Source organism: Vanacampus margaritifer, chromosome 1 (assembly GCF_051991255.1).
Source record: "Vanacampus margaritifer isolate UIUO_Vmar chromosome 1, RoL_Vmar_1.0, whole genome shotgun sequence".
NCBI classification, from domain to species: Eukaryota; Metazoa; Chordata; class Actinopteri; order Syngnathiformes; family Syngnathidae; genus Vanacampus; species Vanacampus margaritifer.
In genome coordinates, this window is record NC_135432.1 from 15,689,821 (window position 1) to 15,717,183 (window position 27,363).

The 27,363-nt window shown below is 41.9% G+C and overlaps 1 protein-coding gene across 1 annotated transcript; it reads right to left on the reverse strand.

Moving 5' to 3' along the window:
• Window positions 1-626: 626 nt before the first annotated feature.
• Window positions 627-27,363, reverse strand: bcl2l1 (BCL2 like 1). The gene is made up of 3 exons (XM_077576441.1): window positions 27,198-27,363; window positions 23,561-24,265; window positions 627-998 (listed from the first exon to the last, which is right to left on the reverse strand). The coding sequence occupies exons 2-3, from the start codon at window positions 24,089-24,091 to the stop codon at window positions 855-857; spliced, it is 675 nt and encodes a 224-aa protein (XP_077432567.1). The 5' UTR covers window positions 24,092-24,265; window positions 27,198-27,363; the 3' UTR covers window positions 627-854.

Sequence of the window (27,363 nt, forward strand, 5' to 3'; positions counted from 1 at the left end):
CTTCTCATAAACAAAAAGCACCACACATTACAAACTACCATGCGAGACATTATCAGAGAAGAGCGCAGCATTAAAAAAAAAATAAAAAATAATGCGTGGCTTGGCAGGAAGTTGCCACTCCACGCTGTTCCGGTAACCACATCCTGCCCTTCACTTTCCATATGGCACAGCCGAGCTCGACGAGCAAGTGTCTGCCAGAGCCAGGAGCGGCGTCGACACCAGGCAAGTGCGGTAGCCCCAAAACATGCTGTCAATTTGGCTCGAGCTTCGGGAACCTGTTACTTATCTGGGGACAAACTATATAAAGAAAAGTCGGATGCTACCAAATGTTGATTATTATATATTATGATCACTTGTAGCTTCTATGGTTTTGGATTATTTTATTTTTTTTATAACAGCTCCGGGATTATACGTAGGCTACTCACAAAAAGCCATTGGGCTTTCTGGTGCAATTTCAGGATTAACCTAAAATGCACTGTAACCTTTTGTGGGGAGTGTGGCGGTCCATCAACTTTTAACCTCCTCGGAGGATTAAAAAAAAATGGGTCATTTAGACAGAACTAATGTGTGCACGCTTACAGAGAGCAAACCAAACAGGAGGGATAAAAAGGAACACATTCCTGACATGATAGCATCTTTGTGTTTATGCTAAGGTTAGCGGAAGGGAGGAGAGGGGGTAACATGAACACAAAGACCCTCCTTCCGCTTGTTTCTCACAGTCCCAAAACAACGAAGTCAATTCTGAGTCCGACATGTGATGGCAGGAGCCATCAAACGGAACCTTCCATTCTACTTCCGTTGTGTTCTTTCGTGTAAGCGTGTTAAGTGTGTGCGTGTGTAAGAAAATGAGGGCATCACAGGCGCTTCTGGGCGATGAGGGAGCCCACCACCACCCCGGTCACCAAGGTCATCCCGGCCAGAAGCCACTTCTTGAAACTCTCCTGGGACCGGCGAACCTCCGCTGCCGCGTCGTGGCCGAAGATCTCAGCAAAACGCTCCTGGAAATCAAAACAGAACCACAATTAATGCTAATGGGAACGGTTGTTTGGTTGATCATGTACAATTGCAACACATTTAAAGAACATCTTAAAATAGAGCAAGGAGCTCAATCCGGCTCGCCACTTCAATATGTGACCCACTAGAGTTTAACAAACGATGCATATAGTTGACTTTAGACTTCCTGTACAGAATTATAGTATAGTGTACTACAAAGTATCTAGCAAAAAAAAAAGCACATCATCAATAGTTGTATAATATTTGTTGCATACGTGTAGCTTTTAACATTTAGATTTTTTTTTTTTAACTTTAGCGAGTTTTTTTTTTTAAGTGTTAATGATTTACTTTAAATGTAACATTTGTTTTCTTTTTACAAGTGACCTGTCCTATCTGCATGTCCTTTTTTTCTTTCTTTTTTAATCAAACGTGGCCACTGAGCATTATAGTTTGTTTACCCCTCCCTACGCTATAGTATGCTACTCGAAATAGTACGTCACTGATTGAGTGTTTATACTTCGAAATTTACACTATTTGACTCGTGTAATGCTGTATACATGTTGAGTCAAGTTCACACATTAACAGGGTTTCTCAATGGCAACCAACCACAGGGCAACCTGACGTTAGGGTTGTACATCACCACCAGGCAACCAGCAGAGGGCGCAATTAAATCATGTGAAAGGGCCTGAAATTACTTAAGATTTTGCCTCATTTCAATGCAACAAAAATTGGGACTGTGTAACCAGGTAACACTTAATCCTTAATCTTACATTTTAATTGTGACCGTTTTAGTCAGGTTGGCTTCATACATCATGTCGGGAGCCTACCGTCACCATGGCAACACACACTGGCCACTAAAGTAAAGTAAGTCCGTATAAGGCCACCTTGATCACGACCGTGCGTGGTAACAACACCTTTTAGATACTTGATCACGACCGTGCGTGGTAACGATACAAGAAAAGAGCCGTCACTCTCATCACAGTAATAATGTAGCAGATCCATGCGAGATGTTGACATTCTTTCCCAGCTCAAGCCCCGCGTAACCACCGCCCACTGAAATCATTTCCTGGAAATGAAAACCACCAACATCGTGCAGCTGGGAATTGTCACCAGTAGGGGGCGTCTGTGGAGTTTACAAAGGACAGCCGACTGACTCAGACTGCTGATGATGCCCGTGTTGTCCTTGCAGCACTCCCCCCCCCGCCCCCCATGTGCCTTCAAAAAAAATTGCCAGTCATTCTCAATTAGTCAGACAAAAATGTGCTTATGACTAATTCTGGGTTGAGGGGCAAACCAAAGAGCAAGAGGAACATTTTGGTCTTTGGAAACTGCAGTCTGATGAGACAAAGCGTGAAACCACTGCGGAGGTGCTGATGGTTGTTTCTGGAAACATAGGATATGACTCGAAGGAAGTTAAACTGAGACTAGTGTGTCTGGTGATTGAGTCAAAGTGAGAGACCCCAATGCACTTTGACAACATCAATGTTCATCAGGTTCAATCATTACAATATTTACACCATTTACGTAGGACACCCAGACACAACATTCTCCTTTTGGGGGTTGGGTTACCTGATAAAATCTTGACCTGCACTGCCTTTATTTTCCATCATAATTTCACAAGTGGCCACTTGGAATGTTGCAATCACACTTGTTTTCTTCCCCACCAGTGTTCAAGTATCTTCTGGGGGCACACTATTTACAATATTTATTTATTGGCAAATTTCCAACAGGAGTTCTCACATACGTAAGAGCAAAAAGATTTACGGTTAGTTTAAGAGGTCACATGACAGAACGAAAATTAAATTCAATAGCAACAAGTGTGCACAGTGACAACTACATGGTGCATAGAGACAAGAGGTTTTAGCGCATCATGCAATGTTATCGTACTGGCAGGAACTTGTGAACAAATCTTGCAAAGTTTTCTAAGAATTTCGCTGCGTGTCGACATGCTGGCGGAAGATAAGCCGACGCAATGACCTCAATCCTGTGTGTGCGTATAAATAAAGTGACTGCGTGAACAGCAGTCGTCATGACACTTGTATACATTTACTTTCATCTAAGCATTTGGTCTTGACGTGTTCACTGTACAAAAAAAAAAAAAATACTGCTGTGGCCAAATAACAGAATGTTTATTCTGGCATCAATTGAGCTTAAAGCCGCTGCAGAAAAAGATAAACAAATACACCTTTTACTTTTGGGCCTGTGTTATGTAGGTAGATAAAAAAGATGCAAAATTTTGTTTCGGATTTCAGCACATGTTTACTGGCATGTTAAATGACAAAAGGAGTAGCGTTTTCCCTCATGTACTTAAAATGAAGTGATCACAATATTAGGAAAAGTACGCTGTATAATGTCGTAGTTTTACACCAATGCAATCAATGAAGACAATAACACAAAAAAGTGAAGTCATTTTGCATATTTGAGAGAAAATGAGTTCTTGCCCTGATGTTGGATACTGTGGGTGTACTTAAGTCTTCTGTCCATTATCTGTCAATGTTTAGCAAGTTTCATTACATACAAAGTTCAATCAAGGCAACAAACATTGACCCTTTACCACGTTGGGCATTTTGTGGCCCACGGGCTAGGTTTCGTAGATGAAGATTTCTGAAGTCAAAGGAGTGGACAGTTTAGTATTATTATTATTATTATTAAATCAATTACACAACTCAAGACAATCCAAGTGAAAATGTGATTTACCCGTACAATTAATTGATTTATGATGGCGCCAGTTAAACCGGGAACAAATTAATTCACTGTATTATTTCCTATGGGAACAGTTCATTTGAAATGAAATCATTTCGACTTGGGAGGTTCTGCTTTATCTAACTAGTCTTGAATATGTGAGGGCAGAAGGAAGTGGCGGCCTTCCATTCCAACCTTCCAAGGACAGGCTTTGAGCAGAAGCAAAGACCGGTCATTTGTATTTGGAATGCGGGGAGGCTGCCAAGTTTTGTCTTCTTTCACTCTCACCTTGAATTCCTCCACAGGCCTTGATTGTGGTGCACAACTGAGATAAAGAGTCAGCCTCCAGATAAACATAAACCCTAACTGAACCCACCGCCACACCACTATGACTTCTGGCACAGATGACTAAACGAGTGTGACAGGACACACAGCAGGTAGCTTTAATGCACTAAAGCCGACGGAAGCCGACACGAGGGATTGACGAATGCTTGAATGAGTCATGCTTATGTTACACTCTTGGAACACGGTGTTTCATTATTCTAAATAAACATGGACGGCCTTAAAATACCTGCATAATCGGTCAGAAACAATGTGAGCAATGTGGGTGTAGCGGACAAGCGCCTTGTGATGAGGGTGAGTAATGACTGACACCGTTCTCGGGACAAGTTAGGGCATGTCAAAGTGCACAAGTCGTATTGATCATGTGGAAGTGACCAGAGATGCAAATAGTGAGCTGCTTTCACACTGCATTCTACTGACGAAATGCGACCCATGACAATATTATTTGTAGATTACAAATTCAAAGGTTTGTAAAACCAGGTCAAAAAGGTAAAGAAGGTGAGAAGCATGGACACACTTGGACCAAAATTATGTCCGTGAAGATTTGTTGACAGCGGCAGTAACTCGTCAACCGGGGGTGGAGGTGGCGGGGGACGGAGGATTGTGATTAGGGGCGGAATTTAAATGTCAAGAAAAGCGGTTTGTGAACATCTTTGCAACCTTTATTGGACCATGACGAAAAAAACATGTGCTTCATTCACTCACAAGTAGGGATGGGCAGCTTTTGCATTTGAACCGGTTTGGTTCCAAATCTGGATACCGGTACTAAACAGGACCAATTTTCGGTACTTTGGTTCTGTTGCTGATGGCGGCAAAAACATTTAAATATATGGAGTCAATCAGTGATTATGTGAATCGCGGTTGCCAAATTGCAGGCCACACTTCATTTCAGTGTCTTATCAAAATACAATAAACTCGTGCTGTAGGGGGAGCCCTTGGGCAGGCAAAGCAAATGCAATTCCTTAGTTAGTTGAAATGTAATTTAACAAGATACTCCACGTTGATCAAAGTATATTATACAACTAATGGGAATTTAACACCATGTTTTGAATGAGCATCTATTGGCCGCAGTAATTGTCCTTTAAATATGTACTAAAACACTCAATTCACTTCATTTGGAAATCAAACGTATACTAGTGACAAGTAGGTATAGTAGCATGTAAAGTAGTGCAAAGGGCCAACAACCATGACCGATGATTAAGCCAGTAAACACTACAGGTGTGGCTCAACTAGAAGAGTTTCATTCATTCATGCCCTGAGAATACAAAGACTTGGATGCATGAGAATACTCACAATAATACTGTATGGAGCATGTACAATGCTAATTTAAGAGCACTGTTAGCAATAGTATTTGAAGGTTTTATATTCTAAAAATGCTCTCAGTGAGCAACCACTCAAATTCACGTTTCGTCATCGTTATATTGTCCACTGTTGCTTTGTTTCGCAAGCTTATCTATCCAAGCATTCATGAGTGATTGCACATACTGAGGTGTAAAGTATGAAAGGCGTGGTTATATGTGACTCAAATGACAGAAATGCTAAACCCCGCCATCCAGATGCATACAATACCATTTACATCATTTACATTTAAACATGTTTTACTGTCTGCTCAACGCCCATCAGATCAGATCCTATTCATCGCACTTTCAAGATCTGGTCAACACCCACCCCCAGGTCCCAACCTAGCAGGTAAAGCCAGTCTTTGCTTCAATCTCACAAAACTGCACCTTTTTCTGTCTCCCTGCTCTGCCGCCACAAGGGAAGCCCCTTCCAATTTTGAAAATTTCCGCTTCTAAAGTTGATTGAAAAAGAAAAAAAAGAAGACAAAGACTACGGGTAGAAGAGTGGGGGCCAGAGATTAGCTCAAGGAAGCAAAAGGTGCGAGAGAGAAAAAGAGAGATCATGCAGTTGGTCGCCACAGCAACTAGAAAGCAGCTGATTAGTGTGGCTGACAAATGGTCCAAACCCTGCATGTGGAGAAGGGAGCGTTTTAACAATCATTAGCAGGAGCTTCTTATTCATCACCTCTGACTGGTTGGTTGCTCCTGTGTTGCACCATAACAAGCTACAACAATCCAACACACAAGTTACGTTTTTTTTTTCTCAGAGTGAAAAAAATACAGGAAAAAAAAATTGATCACTAACAGTAGCTGAGAAGAACAATCAAAGCTCTATATGTCCATACAAATATCAATAACTGGGATGATTAATCGGGCATGTATACATAAACCATACACTAGAAATGCATCTTGATATATAACCATGGTATAATCCCACCGGGCAGCCTATTTTGTGCTTTGTTATGTACTATAAATCCCCAAGATTAAGGTCAGCCGAAATGAAACCATTTCGTATCTTTTGCCTGACACTGAATTCATGAGTTAAAAAAATAAAGTAATCAAAATGGAATAAAGACATTTTTGGCCCATGTTGAAATCACACATACTTCTCTCATCTGACTGGCTGAAACAAATTTTGCTATTGTCTTTGATCAAGCCCTTACTCTTATCCAAAGAGGTTCCATCCATGTTACACTAGTCAGACGGACTATTTGACAAAACAATTCTTACTTGGCATTAGACTATGAAACGAGCGCTGCAGAGAAAGCTCCAGGCAGTTCCGTATGACCAAGCGTAAAGTATTCATTTTTAACACAATGTTGACAAAAGCTGTTCTTTACGCACACACACACTTTCATATGTTGGTGAGAAGAGAAAATGACAAACATTCAAATGGACACAATTGTCATAGATCAATAAGATAGGTTTGTGTTGCGTAGGAACTTGCTCATTGAGTAACAAATACATGACTCTGAAAAGAGCATTCTTCTGTGCTAAGTCAGAGTCAATTTTCAGTGTTCACATACCTCCCATACAAACTTAAAAGCACTTTTTAAATTCCAGATGCCTCACTTGTAAAAGGTCTTATCTGGGTTTCTGTTCAGTGCATGAATGGGTCATGTGGGAGATGCCTTCTTTTGCCCACTTCCTTGACTAACTGGAGCTGACATTCAAATTAAAAAGACATCACTTGACTTACGGCATCAGTAAAGTCATAAAGAGATGGTTTCGACCACTGATTCTCGACTGTTGCCACACGGGGAACCGCATTTTTTTTACTGTAGCCAAGTTTGCAACCCACTTTAATTCAAAATAATGTGTATCACATTTCAGCTACACAAGCTTGGGCTACATGTTCAAAGTGCTTTTCGGAGCAGCGCCTTATTAACTCATTTGCTACCAAAACGTATACAAACGTTCTATTTTAAATATTGCCATGGTCCCAAAAATGTATCTGTATGTATTTCTTGATGTTTTTTTTTAATTTTTTATGCTAGAGCATACAGAAGGCTTTAATGCAGCCTCTGACCTGAAGAGGACGCGTAGAGCAATGGTAGTTACTCCAAAAAACCGCCAGCAGAGTATAAGAGATCAACCAGGTCCATGAACAGAAAAAGCTCCTTTCCCCACCGTTTTAAACAGATTTGTGAATAATGATGAAACTTAGCTATATTCTAATGCTAATTGCTTCAAAACGGAAACAGATAGAAATGTTATGTATATATATTTTTCCTGATGAAAGAAGAGACTAATCTCTTTTTGTCGGTTCCACGTTTTTATAGCAATAGAACACAATATTCTGTCGGTCACAATCCAGTAAAACAGCCGGGAGCGAAGGGGGTTGCTTCAGTGAAAATAGCTGAGAGTGAATGAGTTAAAAAAAAAACAACTGCTGAATGAACATGAAAACCTGGAAATATAAAATGTATTCTTAGCATTGCCATCTGTAACGATGAAACGTATGTCTATTTTGTTGTAACCTGAGAAATCCGTATACATTTTTACTACCTGTAAGTGACCCACTTTTAAGTCTCAACGCACGAGTTGAGAATCACTGGTTTAGATAAATGCTGCACTGGTTTGGAAGCTTAAGCAGCTCAACTCGAGCTGCTACCGAGACCCAAAAAGATCCAGTGAACATTTGAGGACTGTCTCTAAGCAACCTTTCCTGGAGGTTGCAACACTTTGGACGTGGGCATGCATGGTAGCGACTCATTCCTTAGCCGAGAGTAAAAGTGTGCAACAAGTTACACACCGTGTGTTTTTGTTTATGGCGTAAACTTGCACTGATGAGATGTGGTTATTTACAGAGTGACCGAGTGATCTGGTGATGAAATATGACCTGCAGCTTACACTGACAAACAGTCCTGAACACATCGTACGATAATAACAGAGTCTAAGGCCACCGGTTTTGCGTCAATTCAAGATTTGAATTGCAGTGGCACGATATGGCGACATCACAAATGATAGCTAATCAAAAATGCATGGGAGCTTTCACACAGGTAAAAAAACAAACAATTTGTGTTATAAACGAATGGGACACAGACACCAACCACCCACGGCCAAGGAATAGAAATGTAACGTATATTTCATAGTGCCTTTCTGTTTCTGGTAAAAAAAAAAAATACTGTATACTGGAGTGCCAGTTACATTCAAATAAATGGAAGCGAGCCACGTCTTTCAATACATCCTCATTTTTTTCGTTGCTATTCTCGTCCATATCCCGCTGCGTCTTTCTCAACAGACATGTTTTTTTTTTAAAAACAATTGTGATTTATTTCCTCAATATTGTGATGGCGATTTAACAGACAGAATTTTCTCCAAGGTCCTATTTTTTTTAACAAAAGAAGAAATGTATTCCAATAACAGTATCAGAGTTCAAGGCTTGAAATAAGCGGTTTCGTCTTGCATTTTGTGCCTCAAACTAGGGCTGGGTAAAAAAAACAAAACGATCAAATAATCAATATAGAATTGATTTTCCTTTTTGAGCCCGATAGATTCGTAATTATTAACCATTTTCTTGAAATTTACTGTTCACGTGAATTTCAAAGTATTTTCTTACATTTATGAAAGACCTGACTTATTGCCCTTTAAGACAATCCAGAATCTTTTTTCATTTATATTTACAATTATTGCATTTGAATTATGAAAATATTTTTATCTCATCCTTGCGGATGTTGATGTTTGTGTAACACTTTACTGATTATAACAAGTGTTTCTTTAATACACCACATGATTTAACCAGTTCTTGCCTCTGCAAAATTTTATTGTGGCGTTTCCCCCACCCACTTTTTATCACCTCCCTACATGCGGGGACTCGGAAGGTGGTGAATGCGGCAGCCCCGGTGTTTCCCACATAACCATTCAAGGAAGAAGAGAGCCTTGTCTTTGTGCCAAACTAAATACTTCCGTAATGTGACGTTAGTATGTGTCAATGCGCACTTCACAGCCATGCGCCGCCAATCACGCGGTGGCTATAGAACATCAGCCAGCTTGCGATGTCAAGCCGTGATGCGTAGTTACATCATTTATGCACTTGAACAGCAGCGTTCTGTGTTTAATGTGGGATCTACCTGTGATAAGTCAGATCCATTCCACCATTACTGTGACAAGACAGAACTGAAACGGACAGCGAGGTGAGCAGCAAGACGAGACGACGATGAAGCCCTTCTTAAAGAAGTTATTAAGATAAAGTGGTAATATTAATCCTGCCACAAACTCAACACTAAGTTGAATTGTTTTGGACCTTGTGACATCAAACTGTCCCTCCCTGTGTTCTTCTTCATTGCGATTGCTTTGACATTTGAGGAGGAAATCCGCCAGAGATGGCATATGACCAGGGAAGGAAGGGATTGTGCGCACAAAAACAAACAACCCAGTTCAATCTGGTAAATGAAGCATTAAGCCGATTTCCTCGTATAAGAGCAAAGAAGGCAGGATGACGTCCGCAAGTGGCTCAGAAACATCACCCACTGTGTGCAACATAAATGTGGAATGCAGAACGAATCAGGAAAGTATTTGCAGCACTTCACTTTTCAACATATTAACTGGAGTTCACCAGTGGTCAATTCAGTTGAATGTCATGATATGGAAAGTTACCGCACCAGTCTACGACAAAAAATCCCTCTCTATCGCGGGGACAGAACACCCCCACAATAAGTGAAATCTGCAATACAGAAACTAGGCATATTATTCTAGCATTTACAGAAATTAGATTTAACTCTTTGACTGCCAAAAACGTTAAATAACGTTTAGTAAAATCCTATGGAGTGCCAAAGACGTTAAAAGACGTTTGTTTCAAAACAGAGGTGAAACTAACCATTTTCTGTTGTTGATTACTGAAGAACGGAATAAGGTAGAAACAAACTTTTTTTTCTGATTAAAGATGAGAGTCCAATCTTTCATTTGGTAGTATGTGTATTTCCATAGTCCAAACACATAATTTTCTATGGACCTTGAAAGATCAGTCAAAATGCTTAAAATCGGCTGGCACGGGACAACCCGTTTCTGAAAACGTCTGGCAGTCAAAGAGTTAAACACAAACAGTTCAACGTGATGTATAATACTGCATCTTCAAAGCACAAGACCATTGAGGAGTTTGCCCAACATAGACTCAGACCAAACCCAGATAAAACTTTCTGTGTAATCGCCAGACGTCACAGTACTATACATAGTTTAGCAACAAGGATAAAACAGCCTTGATAAAATCATGGTGTCCACTTGAATATCAACGGGGAAGGCAAACAAGGAAGGCGGTCCAGGGTCAAGTAAAGGAATTTTTAAGATAAAGTGATAATCCTCCTCTGTGGCATCCTCGCCAGTTGGCAGAACTTCCTAGTTGACAATTCCTGCAGCATGTTAACCAGCTTGGTGGCTCTCTATCATTCATCAAATCATTTTTTTTGTACTCTTTTAATTTTACATTCTTGGCACTTGGTGCACAAGATGAATGCCAGCAGGAGGCGTGAGCGCGCGGTTCAAGTGTGATGGATTGTTTCCAATAAGTAGTGAGGAAGCAAGAACAAACGAGGACATTAAAATATTCAACCTCCTTAAAATGACAATGCGTCATTTGTGCCAAATGAGCCTCTATGTACGCTTTCCTCTGCTTTAGGACCTTGGAACCAACGCTCGCTGTGTGTGTGTGCGCGTGTATATATATATATATATATATATATATATATATATATATATACACTATATAGACATACACGTGTGTTGCACGACAGCGAGGCCATGAATTAAAGACAAGATTAATGAGTCAGGACATGAAGGCTCAGACACCAATCTGTTCCCACTCTGGGGGATCTCGCTCCGCAAAACCCCATTCTGTCAACACACACACAAAATTTACACAACAGACATACGCACCTACGTCAGAAAGTGTGCTCAAGTATCGGAGAGTACATAACAGGACATAAACTCACTCCGGGAGAACGCTGAACCATTACCCACCACATGAGCAATAACTATATTGTATTTTTATTTATTTTTTGGGAAACAAACCAAAAAAAAAATAATCCACAATCAAAAGGAGGAGGGCTATTATACATAGGTTTAGGGGAAAAGCAAAAAGTAATCATATAGTATAAATGTTGACCTGGTACCTAGGGGTTGTGAAAAAGTGTTATATGATATTTACTGTCTAATGTTACAAATTGATGTAATAATGTGGTGGATTTGACCTAATTCCCTCATGGAACTAAAGACCTACACGTGTGGTGTGCTGGACTTGAGGGGTTTTGGCACTTTGTTTATACCCTCCAAGCCTCCCATAGTTTTAAGAAACATGTTCAATCAAGTGTTCTCTGTGATATACCTCCTATGACTCTCATTTTTTGCCAAACAATAACTAACATAAAGGCTGCGGGGTCTAATAAGCATGCACCATTTTCCCTGTTTGAGGAATGGCGGCCTGCTAATTTATGGTTGCTAGGCTAATGCTCACTGTCTGATGGAATTAACGTGAAATTACTATAAATGACAAAATCCAGCCCCGGAGCAGAATTGATCTTTAGCAGAATCAATGATTGTATACAAAGATTCCACGTTGTTTTATTCACTAACTGCAACTAAGTGTATAATGTTGGAGACCATAAGAAAGCCAACGAGAAGGACACTAATTGAGAAGGCAGCAAATGCGTTTAGTTTTTTTAATTCAAAGAAACCATATTTCAATGACGCATTTTAAAGTTTCTTTACTGAGCACTATTTCTTTTTTCCCCTTTTAAACCAACTGCCTTGTCCAAACAAAAGTTAAAAGTCAGGTATAGTCCCGCAACGCCTGCTGAGGCTCTCGGAACCAAACCTCTTCCCATTCAAACTGCCAAGACAACATAAAGTCCAACCTTGTTGTCCCTAGCTGACAAGTCTGCACTACATTAGAATCCCAACGCACACTAGCAAAACAACCTCGGATGCACAGCACTGAAGAGCTCATTTTCCTGTCAATCTGATCAGGACCAGCCCAATTTACACACTTCGTTAAGACATGAAAGAAGAATGACTTTAGGAGCAAAATATCATCTTTGTGTTAGGCACAAATTGTTTTATTATCTGCTCTCTTATTGCAGAGGCGCTGACAATATCGTTATTGCTTGGAGCGCCCCAAGGCTGAACCGAGTCTGGGATGAACACAGGCACCGTGGCCTCTACGCTCTATCATCATTTAGTCTTCATAAAACGGGCATCGTGCATTTGCATGAAAGCCTCATCAACCCTCTCCATCCGGCCCACTGCTCTCCATCTTTATACACGCCACGAGCCACACTAATCCCGTGATATGTCTTATAATCTGATCACAGATATGAGAGCGGAAGAGAGAGGAAGAGAGTGGAATGAAATGAGAGGGGTGCAGGGAAGAGAGACAATAGGGTTAGCGGTTTTTAATTTGGGTGAAATGAGAAAGAACGGGTTACCCGTAGCGGTACAGCAGAGAGGTAAAAAAAAAATAAAAAATGGAGGGAAGGAGGAAGTTGAGTGGGGGGTGGGGGTGTTTGCTCGTGACCTGATTTTACCACTAAGCCTAAGAGAAGTGGAGCAGCACACCAAAACCAGTCTTCCCTTGGTTTCATAAAAGTCACAGTGCACCATAATGTCACCTAGTGACCTACTAGCTACAACCTCATCCAGCTTAGTCACCTGCACTCTATCTCCGCCACTGTTTCTCGCCTTTGGCCGCACAGGGCTACTACTACATGCCTTTCATGGTGGGTGGCTATGCATGTGTGGGATTTGCTAATGCGGGGAAAGTCTCCATGCTACTGGACTGGCAACACTTCATTGATAGCACCGCCAGTCTAGACAGAGAAGACGACGCCAATCTGTTATACATCTGGAGGTCTGCGCTGCATACATAAGCATAACGAGAGCATATGGACCGCCTCGTACTTATGACAGCAATATGTAAACTCTTAAAAGATTGTGCAAAATTGTCAGAAGCGTAATGTAAGCTCCGGCATCTGTGTTATCAATCACACAGCAAAATGGCATCCTAAGGATAATTTGAAGTTTATGCTGAAATTGTCCATATCCTGATTTCAGCCTAATAATTTTCTTATGTCTGTAGTCCTTCATGAAAGCAGCCGTTTAATAAAAATAAGACGTATGAAAACCATGACTGAACTAGTAACTTGGTTTCAAAAAGGTTGGAGAGTACAACTCCTCACATGTGATATTCATTCATTGTTAGTTTGGTTGGTTAATAAACAGTAAATGAGGGGAAATGATTTTTAATACACTAATGCAAAATCAAATTTTAGCCGATTACTCAATTAACCGATGCAATATAAAAGCCCTAGTGCCATCCCAGAATCTGTTATGGCTCTGATACTACTTTTGAAGGTACAATATTGATGCCCTGACTGAACCACTAAGTAAATGTTAAGTAAATCTACTGTAATTTCCGCTTATCAAAACTAAATCAACTAGCATCTATATATGAAACTGTGTAATAACAGCTGTCACGAAAGCATCTTTATTACCACTTAATATGAAACTATTACGTGTGTGAAGGTGATTTGCTGTACAGGTTGCATTACTAAGTGTTGATGTCATCTGAAGGTGGCTAAACAAATCAAAAGCAAAAAGGCATGTGCGCACCTACTTGCATACCAGCACTCGCAAATCACATCCCTGATGTTTTCATTTCAGAGCTGCGGGCGACTCAGACGTACAATCTGTTCGCTGTCATTGTCACACACACAAAGACACGCACACTCCGAAAGCAGTCTATTACCGATGTTAAAAAATGAGCCCACCCACCCACATCGAGAGACACACACACTCCCCGACTGCATATGGAAACAATAGATATGCATGCATATGAGCGCATTCAGATCAGCATCGAGCCGCCCACAACGACAAACCAAAGTGGCTGCCATTGATCGGATGCAAAGAAGGCTTTTTGCTGGAGCGTCGTCTTGCCGTGTTTTATGTACATAGACTGTCAGAAGCGTGATAATGGTTGATTTAAGCAAAAAGACAAGACTACAGCACAAGTACTTTTTTTTTTATCCATGCGAGTGAGGTTGGCTCCTGGTCCTTTGTTTAAAAATAGTCATCGGTCCAACATGGCGCTGTGCCCTCCCCTCCACAATACATCACAATATAATAACAAGTTGACACACATGAGATAACAGCGTCTGTGCTTAAAACACAGTAACTGTGCTCGATATGGTAAAGACTGCCTTGAACGCACACTTACAGAAAATGTCCGTGAGCTCTGAACTGTCAAATACTTTGGGAGGGACGGCAGATATTTGCCGTTGGTTTATCCGCCACAATTACAATAGATGACAGGCCGATGTAAAGGAAGATGAGAAACCCGTAAGGACTGAGGGGAAACGATGTATCGAGCGGGGCACGGCAAGGGAGACTCCGACTGAAAAATAAACGAGAAAAATCGATCGGAAGCACAGCAAGGAGATGCAAGAGAGATGTATGGAAGATAAAGGATGGGGAGCGGAGGAGGAGGCGGGCAGGATGGGTCCCAAGGGTGAGATTTCCCTCTCTTCTATGGCAGGCAGTCTGACGGATGACTGTGGATCTAACCACCTCTATGTTAATTACAGGGGGGAGAGGGGTGGGGGGTGTGGGGGTGAAGGCTGGCGGGGCAAAGATAATAGCAGAACCTTTTTAGGGTGCTAAGATTTAGAGCCCCATTTATCGAAATGAGGAATCGCTTCTAACCATGACCATCCAGTCATCTTCGATACGGTTATCTCCACTTGGGTCACCTCAAGGCCAAAACACGCTGGACTGATGCATTGATTGGTAGACATTCATATATTATTCCCATATGAAAGTGACCAAAGAACAGCAAATGCCGGTTTGTCCTCCATTGTTCATTTGTGTGGCTCTGGATTTGTTTAATGTCCTGTGTGATCAATTAAGTACGTACTAAACTTCAACTCCTTAACATTTGTAACTACTGATACTAAACATTTCCCATGCATGTTTAGTGAAGTCCACAGATAACTGAAGTTGAACAGAACTGATCCTAATCGAAAACCACCGCATTAATTACTGCTTAACATTATGTTAAAAGCCATTTTGCTGTCATGAACAACCAATAGGAATGTGGCTCCATTTTCCAGGTATTGTGTTTTCCTGAATCTATGCAAATTGTAGGAAACAATAAATCACAACATCTCTACTTGGCCCCTGCTATTAAGTTTGCACAAAATAATTTAATCCATGATCACGATAATGGCTGCCATGATTAAATTTACCCGATTGTCAGCGATATTTACATATAAAATGCAGGCTCTGCAAGTATTTCTAATCAAAAACTCTCAACCAGCCAACTACCAGGGGGCAAAAACATGGTTAAGGTTTTATTAAGATGTCTAAATAACTGGGCGTAGTCTAAGCCAAGCCATGGTAAAGAAGAAAAAAAAGTCAGGAAAATAATGAAGATGAGGATCATCATGGTGAGGAGCGAGTGTTGAACTGGAAAAGAATCAGCATCCGGTGTCTGGACATGATCTGGATTCAGGGCAAGTGACGTTAAATATGATAATGCCATGTTGACTCAGCCCTTGGTAAATTTGGTAGAATACATTTTCTTTATTCTTTAAAAGCATAATTCATTAATTTTGAAAAATAAAATAAAACGTTGCAATGATCCCTAGCTGCCGTATTGGAGAAACAAATCAGACAAAGGTTTTGAGTTCGAAACCGTATCCCAGGCCAGCTAAATATAAACCTGCTTGAAAGCTAGCTAGCTCTTGTTCAGCTATCAATAATGTGGCACCAACATTACATCCCGAAATCCTGAAAATCATGGGCACAGAGGACTAAGATGCATTTCCATGGTTTTGTACCACAAAAACACCATCAAGAAGAATCTACGCATTCATCTGCTTTTAAAATGCTAATTAAATTTGGTGGTAAGAGAAGAAGCAATTTAACTGCAACCTAAATGCCTTTTACCTAGTTAGTGGAGTAGAACAACTGGACTAATGGCCTTATTTCCTTTTCCAGGTTTTTTCACCATGCATTATATCCACACCCAGCTGCAGTCAAGCTTCTCCAGACCAAAGAGACTTTTATGTCTGCCGGAGGAGGAGGAGGAGGGATAAAATGTTTCCCTCTATAGCAAGTTAAGATATTATTCTTCCCTAATTGGTAATAAGGCCGTACCCTGACCCCGAGGCAGCTCTGTCTCCACAGAGTAATCACTGCAATCACCTCCTCGACTGGTAACAGTGTTATTAAGGTCGATGGCACTGCCGCTTCCTCCCCAGTCTGTCTATTATCTGGCAATATATGGCCTTTTACTCCAGCACTCTGCTTGGTCGCGGCTCTGGCCGAGCATATTTATCTCCCATCAGGAGCCGCTAATATGGCGCTATCTCAGCATCTCCTCCGGCGCGGCTTCCAAAATAAGCTCCAGCGGGGATCGTTTGCGAGGCTTGGCTGGCAGTATTAATGACAGCGAGGTGTGCTCTGCACTGCGGGACCCGTCACCTCTGCCACCTATGTGAGCACTTAGGGCTGGATCCCAAGTTGACGGAACCTTTGTCCTCAAAATAATTTTTTTACCGTGGGATCAGGGCGTGGGTGAACGACTCCCACATGAACTTCAAATTTAAAGTCTAGATTGCAAAATTTTTTTGTCTTTTACCTTTTCTTGCTCTATCCAAAAAAAAAGCACTGCGTTCTGACGTCATGTAGGCCACCATTTTATGAAGCCTCATTGGCTACATCTTATTGCGATTCAAGAGAAGTCTTGCAATCTGAATGTTCCGAAGACATCAAGTCTCGTGAACTAAAGGCGCATTCCAACTGAGTCAGGTCAGTTCGCAACTGTTAATTGATTTTGAATGCACTCCAGTACGTTTATCCATGATACACCCCCCCCCCTCCCCCGCCTCACATGGTTTGAAATAACTGCTTCTTCTTTGAGGACCAATTTCGCTAATCAATGACTTCCTTTGAGAAGCAATTGAATGTAGTAATTTTGTGGTGCGGATTTTTTGCATGTTCATTCCAGCGACCTGAATGAAGCAAGGGCTTTATTAAAATATAAAAACAACTATACATAACAGGGAGGATGAATGCAGGGCTACAACTATCAAACATCTCAACTTTCGAGTGTTCTAGTAAAAATTGTGTCAAATAAAACTCACTGATTTCAAAAGCAGGACAAAGTGGCCTAAATCAGAGGTCCCCAACCCTGGTCCTCAGGGACCGGTATCCAGCCTGTTTTCCATATCTCCCACAGCCAACACAGGTGGAGATCGTTATCAGCCTTCTCCAGAGATTGCTGATTAGCTGATATATGAATCACCTGTGTTGGCTGTGGGAGGCATGGACAACAGGCTGGATACCGGTCCCTGAGGACCAGGGTTGGGGACCTCTGGCCTAAATTACATAACTCACTTTTTTGTCCAAATTGTCATGGGCCAACGTTTTTGAGCAACCCACCAGGGCTACTGCACTGTCCACCTCCACAGTCATGCAAGGAGGAAGCAGAGGGATTTAAAAAATAAAAATAAAAAATACAATCATGACATGTTATGGGTAACGAGTTAGCATTCAGTGATTTCCGCAACATTTAGCAGCTTTGCTCAGAGTTTTGCATTTAGTTTATTTGAGATGCAAAAAACAATGCAAACCCGCTTATTTGGAGCCTTGGGTCCATCCACTTTCTTAACCGCTTGTCCTCACAAGGGTCGCTGGAGCCTATCCCAGCTGTCTTCGGGCAATAGGCGGGGTACACCCTGAACTGGTTGCCAGCCAATCGCAGGACACATAGACAAACAACCATCCACACTCACAATCACACCTATGGACAATTTGGACCTGCCACGCATGTCTTTGGAATGTGGGAGGAAACTGGAGTACCCGGAGGAAACCCACGCAAGCACGGGGAGGACACGCAAACTCCACCCAGGTAGGCCGAAGCCCGGACTCGATCTCACGAGAGGCGGACGTGCTAACCTGTGAGGCACCGGGAGCCTTGCATCATTACATAAAATAATCGGAATAAGCATTCTCTGCACTTAGCAATTTAGTACCTCGTACATCATTTGTCAGATCATATTGACAATGTCATACATATTGAAATGGGCCACTTTGGCAAAATGACTTCCCCCTAACCCCCTTACTGTTAGCATTGTCCATAATTGTATTTTACAAGAGAGGAAAAATGCTTCTTGTCAGTTACGCTTATTCTGATTTCTGTAATGTTAAAACGTAAAACAAATACAAAAAATGCTGGGCAAAGATTTTCGCAATGATATCTATGGAGTTCCATTTTTTTTAGGACATTTTAATAGCAGGTTAAAGGATTAAGTACCTTTTTGGTGATACAAGCTTAATTTGAGAAATTCAACTAAGGAGTCACCGGCACCATGCACCAAGGTAAAAATAAATAAATAAAAGATTTCCAACTTTACTATATATATATATTCTGTCCAAACGTAGCTTACATGCACACAAATGGTGCGGGGAAATAACCTGTCCTACTGAAATCTTGATTAGACACTGAGCATAAAATTGCGGAGCCTAAATGTGCCGTCATTTTATAATTACTACGCACCCAAATTCTTCATTTAAAAGTGATTGAGAAAGTGAGTGAAAGAAGTGACTTAGCTGGCGCAGAATATACAAATATTTCATCAGCTAGCATTGGTGAGGGCACACCTGCCTCACGGCGATAATCCAACATCTGCCGGCGGCATATCCCTGCGAGGAGGTGGCAGGGGAAAAGAAAGCAGGTTGCAAGAGCTACCAAAAAAAAAAAACGAGCGAGAGAGTGTCTCGCGTGGGTTTTGCAACGGGTGCCTTTCGGGGAATCTAGGGGCTTTTGACTTTGAGCAGTCGAGACCGCAGAAAAGAAGAAGTGAGAAGACGAGTTAAAATATGAACAATGGAAGGATGCGACAACCGACAATACTCTGGTGGTAAAACACACAGACTCAAGTTTCCATCTGTGCTGTCCTTGTGGCTGGAGTGTGCTCATGAATAACCAATATGGGTCCAACCCGCATGCTCTCTTTGCAGTGCAATAAAAAGTCATCGAAGGAGAGATGGGGTTGGGGGGGGGTTCGGAGGAAGTGGCATCATGTGCTCCAGGCCAAGTTGTCCACCGCCGGGAGAAATGAAAGCGTAGACGCTGAGCCATTCAACTTTTTACACGCCATTCATTCACTTCTCCAAGCCCAGGTTACGCTGACACGCAAACAGGCTGCCGTTACCACTTGATGACTCGCACGCCACAAGGATAAGTGTGTTGGGGTGCGTTTATATCATCTTAAAAATAATGGGTAAATGAAAATGGTTCTTTTTTTTTGCCTTACACATCTCCTCGGCTACCTCTGCTAAAACCAGCCACTTAGTTAAACAGGATCATTCACCCTGAAATGAAATTATTCATTTAGAAAAAAAGAGAGGCCATTATTATAAGACGGTGACGATGTGCGAGTTGCTCACGCGCATCATAGATGGGAGCGCATGACAAGCGTGACAAAGTATGTATTGACTGAACTAAATGTGTTCACCAGTAAAAAATAGGCTAATGACATGAATAATTTCTTAAAGTGTTAATTGTGTTTTTACATGTTTTCTTCACACTTAGAGCAGCATTTGAGACAGGACACAGAAAGCTCCAAGATCCAGGGCCGAGGAGTCACTAGTTGTAGTGTAAGGCTGCAAATAATAATTATTTTATATCTTGTAGGGGTGTGAATCGCCTACTACCTGGCGATTCGATTCATATGTCACGATTCAATACCGATACGAATGTATAAATTGACTATTGCGATTTTTTTTAACTCAGATTTAGAAAATACTAACTTGTACATGTACACTGTAAGATTTGTATGAAAATGAAAATGTATTTATTTATCTGAAACTTCAGGCTTATAACTGAGCAGGTTGCAGTCTGTTTCATGTTTGAACAGCACTGAAATTAAATATTAAGGCTTAATGTTCCATTAATATAACATTCATCCATGCTTATTGTGTGAATCCTAACCCTAAGTAAGACGTTTTGTTGAATATTTCCATAAAAAATTGATGTTTAAAAATCGATTCGGCCACATATTGAATCGATTCGAGAATTGCACGCTGTAATATCGCGATATAGTGCCGAACAGTTTTTTCCTAACACCCCTAATGTCTTGTTATTTTGATGATTGATTAATGAAATGGATAAACATGACATTTTTACAAAATGGCAGTGCAGAAAAATTACGCAACGCATTAAATGCAGACACCTGCTCCTATAGTTGTACCCTCCATCTCTTTAAATGAGCGTCTGGCAGTCCAAACGGACAAAAGCTGTGGCCTGCCCAGTGAGATTTCCTTCTAGGTGCGCTGTGCAGCCACTGGGATGGCGGTTGCCATAGCGTCGGCCTTTGACCTGCCGCTATACAGAGTGGACATAAACAACAGCCCCTCCCCTTGGCCTCCGTTCTCCTTCATACCATCAAATGGCTGGCACAAAGGAAGAGCTGACCTTAACGGTCCTGCAGCGCACGCGCACACACACGCGGGTCAGACTGTACTGGGACGGCCTGGTTCTAGCCAACCCGTTGCGAGAAAAACATAGCTTTCATGTGCAGGCAGCTGCCATGAACAAGCGCTTACTAGAGGGGAGGCCGGGCAGGGGAGGAAAAATCGACACAGTGCAAGAACAAAAAAAAAAAAAGAAACATGGCCAAGAACCAATCGAGTGGCCGCAGTGAAACAAAGGACTATCTGTGATAGCCTGGAATCATCCCCACCCTGTGATGAGACAACTCAGGGCTGGCGGTTCCAAAGCCCGATGTTGGCCGTTAACCTCCTGCATCCATTGAAGCTCATTGACAATCTCGTTGTTGATCAATTAGCTGAGCCAGGTGCTGACTACAAAATCAGTGATTTAACCATTGTTTGGGCTCAATCTATGCCTGTGTTGACACCATTCGATCAAATCTCAAGTCTCCCGTGCCACTCTCGGGACACCCAGCCCCCCGACCCACCCGCATGTCGTGTCACAATCACATTTGCTACCGAACAGTAGAAATGTTGGCAGGACTTCTTATCAGCAACATTCCACTCATTAAGTATTGAAAGAATTCAAACACAGACACCAGTTGATACACGACAAACAAAAAAAAAAAAAAGTTAACTTAAAAACTCAATTCAAGCTATAGTATGGCGAAAGCATCAATCATTTTTGTGTTGACAGAAGTTGTTGTTGACATTCGGTAACTAAATTTTTTGTTTTTATTAACGTATTCGAAATATAATATAGTTATCGCTACTGTAAGTGAAATGCGTTGGCGTAACAATTGATTTATTAGTTTCTGGGTGGACTACAAAAGAAAGTCTGCTGATTGAGGACAGCTCTGTTGCGTTGTGTTGTGAGATCACGTGAGTTAGATATGATCGGTCTGCAAGATTCGGCCTTCCGATGGCGTCTCATTACAACTCCAATTGAACAACATTGAACTTTTTTTTCCCCGTTTCTCGATCATTTGTCTGCATATAAAAAACTTAAAGTTATATTTTTAATGATTGCTTTAAATGTACATGTTAATAATGTTTCTAACTCAAAGACGACGGATGTACTCTGTGTTACATCCCTTCCGCGTAAGTCAAGATTTAATGTATTGTAGCGTCTCTCAAAAAAAGTTGAACGTAATACGTTACTTGGTTGTCTCAGCTTTATTTTAGAACAGAAAAGGCTAAGCCATTGTCACGCCAAGGGGACAACAACAATATGGCAAAGATCAAGTATGAGCAACAGGTCTCTCGCTAATGTCCCCCATTCCTTAGAAACACTCGGAAATGAGTCTCAGCAAAACACAACATGCAACTAACATGGCATAATCGAGTTTAACAGTTTTTTTTATTTATTTAAATATTTCCATGTTTTCCCATTAACCATAATCCGATTCCCAAAGCCACAAAACATTCTTCCTTCGATACTTTAGCGCGTCATCAGCAGGCGGCAATCTACATGATTGGCAGTCCCAGCAGCCAATCGGAGCCAGTATGTTTGTACACACAAACCAGGATAAACCTCGCATTGTCAGTTTAAGCGTAATAAAAACTTACGTGGCCATTACCTGCTAAATAAATATAATATAAATATCTATAATAAAAAATATTAAAAGTAGTGAAAATAGTTACTTTGCCAGATAAGTTACCTTTATTATGAAGAAATTACTTATTTTGCGCAAGTAACTATAACTAATTACTTCTGTAAGGTAATGTTCCCTACACTGCTCGTCAGTCACAAAATAATTCACACTAGTCAGACTTGCTACATTTTTTTCTAACCCCTCTTTGAATTCTTGCGTGATTTGCCATATGTTTCCTCCTGCTGCCTGTGTAGCTTTGTAGGATCCTTCCGCTTGCCCTGACTGTCAGCTGCTTAAGTGAAAGCTTGTGATGATAGCTTCTTTCTCTCCAAATACAAGCTTTTTGTTTTGGACAAAGACGCCACTGTTTAATGTAGTGTGAATTCACCTTTTGGTTTTTGGAGCTGCTTCCGCCAGCATCCCTCTAAGCTTGCCGTACTCAAAGTGTACAGTCTACAGCTACATACTCATTTAAACAGGCATTGCTTGCTACAAACAATTCGTAAATTATGAAGCTGGCTCTGGTAAAAAAAAAAAAAAAAAAAACATTTTAAATCATGAAGCTGGCTCTGGTTAAAAAAAAAAATCTAAATTAGGGATTTATGCAGTACCAATGGCAGGTATTTATTTAAGGTATCAAGTAATCATGGAGGATGCCGATACCAGCCACTGATAAATTTAAAAAAAGGCAAAAAATCTGACGCAGTAAGTCCTCCTTGGCAGTAGTTAGTTAGCATCATACAGCGGCAATTTGACATATTGGCAAACTATCATCTGCATCAGAGAGAAAGGTGTTTGATCACATTTTTTGGGTCATTTTCCGAAATGAAATTTTTGCTATCAAAACTACGGTATTTATCACTACGTATTCAAAGAGGTGATGTGCTCAGCGCGGCATGGATTTCATGTTACTATTTTGACGGCTAAAATCCAACAGGTCAAAACAAGCAGATTACAGCAGAACCATGGTAAGTGCACGTAGGTCATTGAGGAATTCTTCGTTTAAGTCATGCCGCTTTGATCTTATGCTATTGGCATTGACCCGCCTACGCCACTTGGACGCTAAACGGCGACGAACCAAATGGGACCACTGTGACGGAAGTGCATGCGTTTTAGACTCACCCATCCTCCTTGGCTCTCTATCCAGGGCTGAAGGTGGTTGTCCAGGTAGACCGTCATCCACTCGATGATCCTGTCCACCAGAGAGCTCATCTCCTTCTCCATGCACTCGACGCACAGCGCGCCGCCAAACGCGAAGAGCCCCACGATGCGGCCCCAGTTGACGTCGTCCCGGAACACCTCATCCACAACGTTCTCAAAGCTTTGGTAGGCGGTGGCCGGCGTGATGTGCAGCTGTTGGTCCAGGTCGCTGAAGGCGTGGGAGTAGCGCACCTCAAACTCGTTGGCCGAGTCCCGCAGGGCTTCCTTGACTGCGTCCAGGCTCGCCGCTCCCCGTAGTGGAGACGCCGGGGGACTGGTGCCATTCGTAGTCCCGTTGGCTGGCGTCGGTAGCCGCTGCTCATCGCCTGATGCTTCTTCCCCCCCGTCAGTCCTGTTCGATGCCGGTCTGAATCCAATGTGGGTGAGCGGGTAGTTTCTCTGGGAAAGTTTATATCTAATGTAAAAAATAACCAATTCTCGGTTTTGAGACATGTTGGAATCGAGCTCGGAAAAGCGCCTCTTCGCTCCGGGTCCCTTCGTGTGAACACGCACAGACGCAGCACCTCCCTTTCTTCAGATCACCATGGCCAGCCGAGGTCCAGAGGACACTTGAGGGGCGGAAACAAAAAAACAAAACTGCACAAGGCTGACAAACCAGTTCAGACCCTGTGGAGACACAACAAGAAAGGCTCAAAGTCTGGACAGCTTACACTGTCGTGTCTGTGCGCAGGTGTGTAGATGTAGTCCCACCTCTCTCATTAGATTTAGACAGGTGGGGTGAAAGGTCAATCCCTCTAATTGGGATAGTACATATGGAGCAGATGGGAGTTCAATTAATGAGACGCTCAAGTGTGTGTGTGTGTGTGTGTGTGTGTGTGTGAGAGACAAAGAGAGGAGGATGAGGAAGACAAAAGGAGTGGTGGCTTGATGAAGGTGAGGTTTTGAGTGAGTCTTGAGGCTGTGTCAACTGCTCATGTGAACTCCGACCTTTTAGCTTTTTCCTTCATCTCACTTGACAGATAAGCCGCCCAAATGGAAATGAAAAAGCACATTGTCCAGACACAAAACTCAAGCTCCAGCGTTATCGATGTTGGCAGTTGCTGGTGGCTTATTAGGTTTGAATCATAACATCATTAACACGATGCGTCAGCACTCGCCAACTCGTCATCTGTCTGCTGGCACGCTCTCAAAAGCAACATTTGGCATTTGATGGACCACAGATGAGCATCACATCCCTCACCTCGTGTATCAGATGGGATGCTGCCATAATGCTACTGGATAAATAAGACAGTACTGGATTAGTCTAGTCAATAAACCAGGTCAATTAATTAAAGTAAGGTGGGCTTCCACAACAAAGAGAGCCTCCCTCATTTTGTGCTGTCACTGTCGCAGTGGCTGCAGGCACAAAGAAGGGAGGAACATATTAGCAGGGGGGGGGGTTGTATACCTTGCAACAACTAGACCTTGCTAATAATCATAATAATTAAAATGTACATTGATAAGACAAGTAGAATTAAATCAAGAACAAAACATTGTGTAATGACGTCCAATTAGAGATGTTAAAAATGATGTCTTTACAAAATCAATCATGTATATTTTAGGTTTGGAATGCACAGCAAGTTCAGTACTGAAGCTGCAGTTATCACTGCATCTTACTGACAGCCTGTTCTAATGTTCCTACATTTTTCAGATGGTGTCTTGCCTAACCTACACAACTCTACGTGAGAAAAGTGCTTGAGAGCCGAAGGGGGTGTGGCGTTGCTCTTGGACATCAGACATACTGACCAGTCGAGCCATGCAGGTTGTCAAGTTAATGCTGGAGAAAGTGTCTTAAAGCGTATTCTATAATCGGGAAATATATTAAGAAGGTCAGAGAAAAGGGAGTGACGCAAAATGCGTTTTGAATAATGTCACTGTCATTTGGTTTTCCAAAAGCGATGAGGGTAAAAAAAAAAAAAAAAAACTGAAATTAGGGTAAAAAAAGTATTTTTGTTTTATTTTTTGGGGGGTAAACACGAGCCAGACAACTTTTCCATAGAACAAGAATAAAAACACTATTAGCTGAATTAAAAAACATATTTAAAACTAATATGCTAATAAAATTGCCTGCTATTTTTTGCAAAACTAAAAGGTCATATTTTTGATACAGCTTTTGCTTTCCACAGGTGAAACTAATCCAGAGATCCGTGAGAGATGATGTACAAAAGCAGACGGTTAAAATAAATCTAAAATAGAAAATCGAGGTTCGATTATTCTTTTAGGTAGAAATAAGTGTTCTAACGCGTTGATGCCCCCCCACCCACAAATAAGACATTTGGTAAGCGAGCCCGTGTCAGATTGATGGACGGACGCAGTGTTTACAGTGGCCACATGTTCTCAAGCTCCACGCACCACGTGGCTGGGCTAAGCACCCCACGTAGTAAACACAAGGGCAGCATGCACGCGTGCTAACTTAACTTGTGCTTAGCAAATGTGGCACCACGACGACACATTTTACCCTCCCATGACTCCAAATATTACAGATGCCGTCCTAGCTCACTAATACAGCGGTAACGGTTGGCGTGCTCTTTGTCACGTAGCGGAGTTCCCAACCAGGCGACAATCCAAACGTCCTCATTAGCATCCATTTGATTGGAATCCAAAGCTGAATTAAGTGTGCGGAGGGAAATGGCGTCTTACCAGCACGTTTGTTAAAAAGGCGACGACTTGGTCCCTGCTCGTCCCGTCTGTCAAACTACCTGAATGTTTTGAGAATGAGAGCAACGCTTATGGAAACGTCCACTTTGTGTGGAGGGTACTTCATGTAAACTACTAGCATTAACCATGATGCTCACCCAGAAACACGCCCACTTGCCATCTATTACGTAACAGGACGCTTTCAGGAGCCTGTGGAGAATTCCCCAATTAGCATTAAATCCAACGTACACGCAGCTGCGATCTCGTGTTTTTCTGTTGGGAGGCCACCAAACGCCTCACGCCTGTCTAATTTACAAACAAAAGCCCATTTATAACACTAACGTACCACGGGTGTAAAGTTTACGTAATGAAAAATGTAACGTTGCTTAAAAATAAAAAAGACCGGATGGCATTTGGTATTTCCTATTTTGATAAACGGGCTTAGTGGGATCGTGAAGGCAGCGCTTAGCTCTCCTGTCACTGAGCGAAGAACGCAGGGATTTAAATTAAAAAGGCAGTATTAGACTCCACCCAAATGTTTGTCCAGCCATTAGTAATCAAAACATTTGAATGAAGACACACATGAAGACGCCCCGCCAGTTCTAAATGTTCCTGTCTGTAGAAGGCTCCGTGAATTTAGCTGTCACCAAGACCGGTCGCATCAAAGCGGAAATGAGAGCAAATGTTCATTCGTTTATATTCATTGTCTTTATATCCAACAGAACTGCATTTGATTCGGAGAGGGGGGGGGGGGGGGGGACTACATTTAGATAAAATAAAAGGTAGAAGCTCCCATTCTATCGACCTCAGTCCTCTGCTAGCTAGACTAGAGGAAACGGAGCCTCGTCTCAGCCATTTTTAAACCACGACCGACAAACAAGCGTTGGGTCTATTTTATACAAACAAACGAGGAAGCTCTTACTTTTACGGCGTTTTCCACAAAGCCATTTCTGGTCGCCTCGGCTCGCGGTAAACACCCGAAAGGAACAATCCAGTCATTGCGAGCACGTCGAGCTAAACGCCGACGATCGATAGCTAGAAGGCTAGTGGCTAGTTGTAGCAGCAAGGTTCCGCCCACCAAGCGACAT

Excerpts from the sequence above, each read along its gene's own strand:
- bcl2l1 (XM_077576441.1), bottom strand. The coding sequence starts at position 24,091 with ATGTCTCAAAACCGAGAATTGGTTATTTTTTACATTAGATATAAACTT. Across the intron at positions 999-23,560 it reads TAGAGAGCCAAGGAGGATGG|GAGCGTTTTGCTGAGATCTT; the intron begins GTGAGTCTAAAA and ends TTTGATTTCCAG.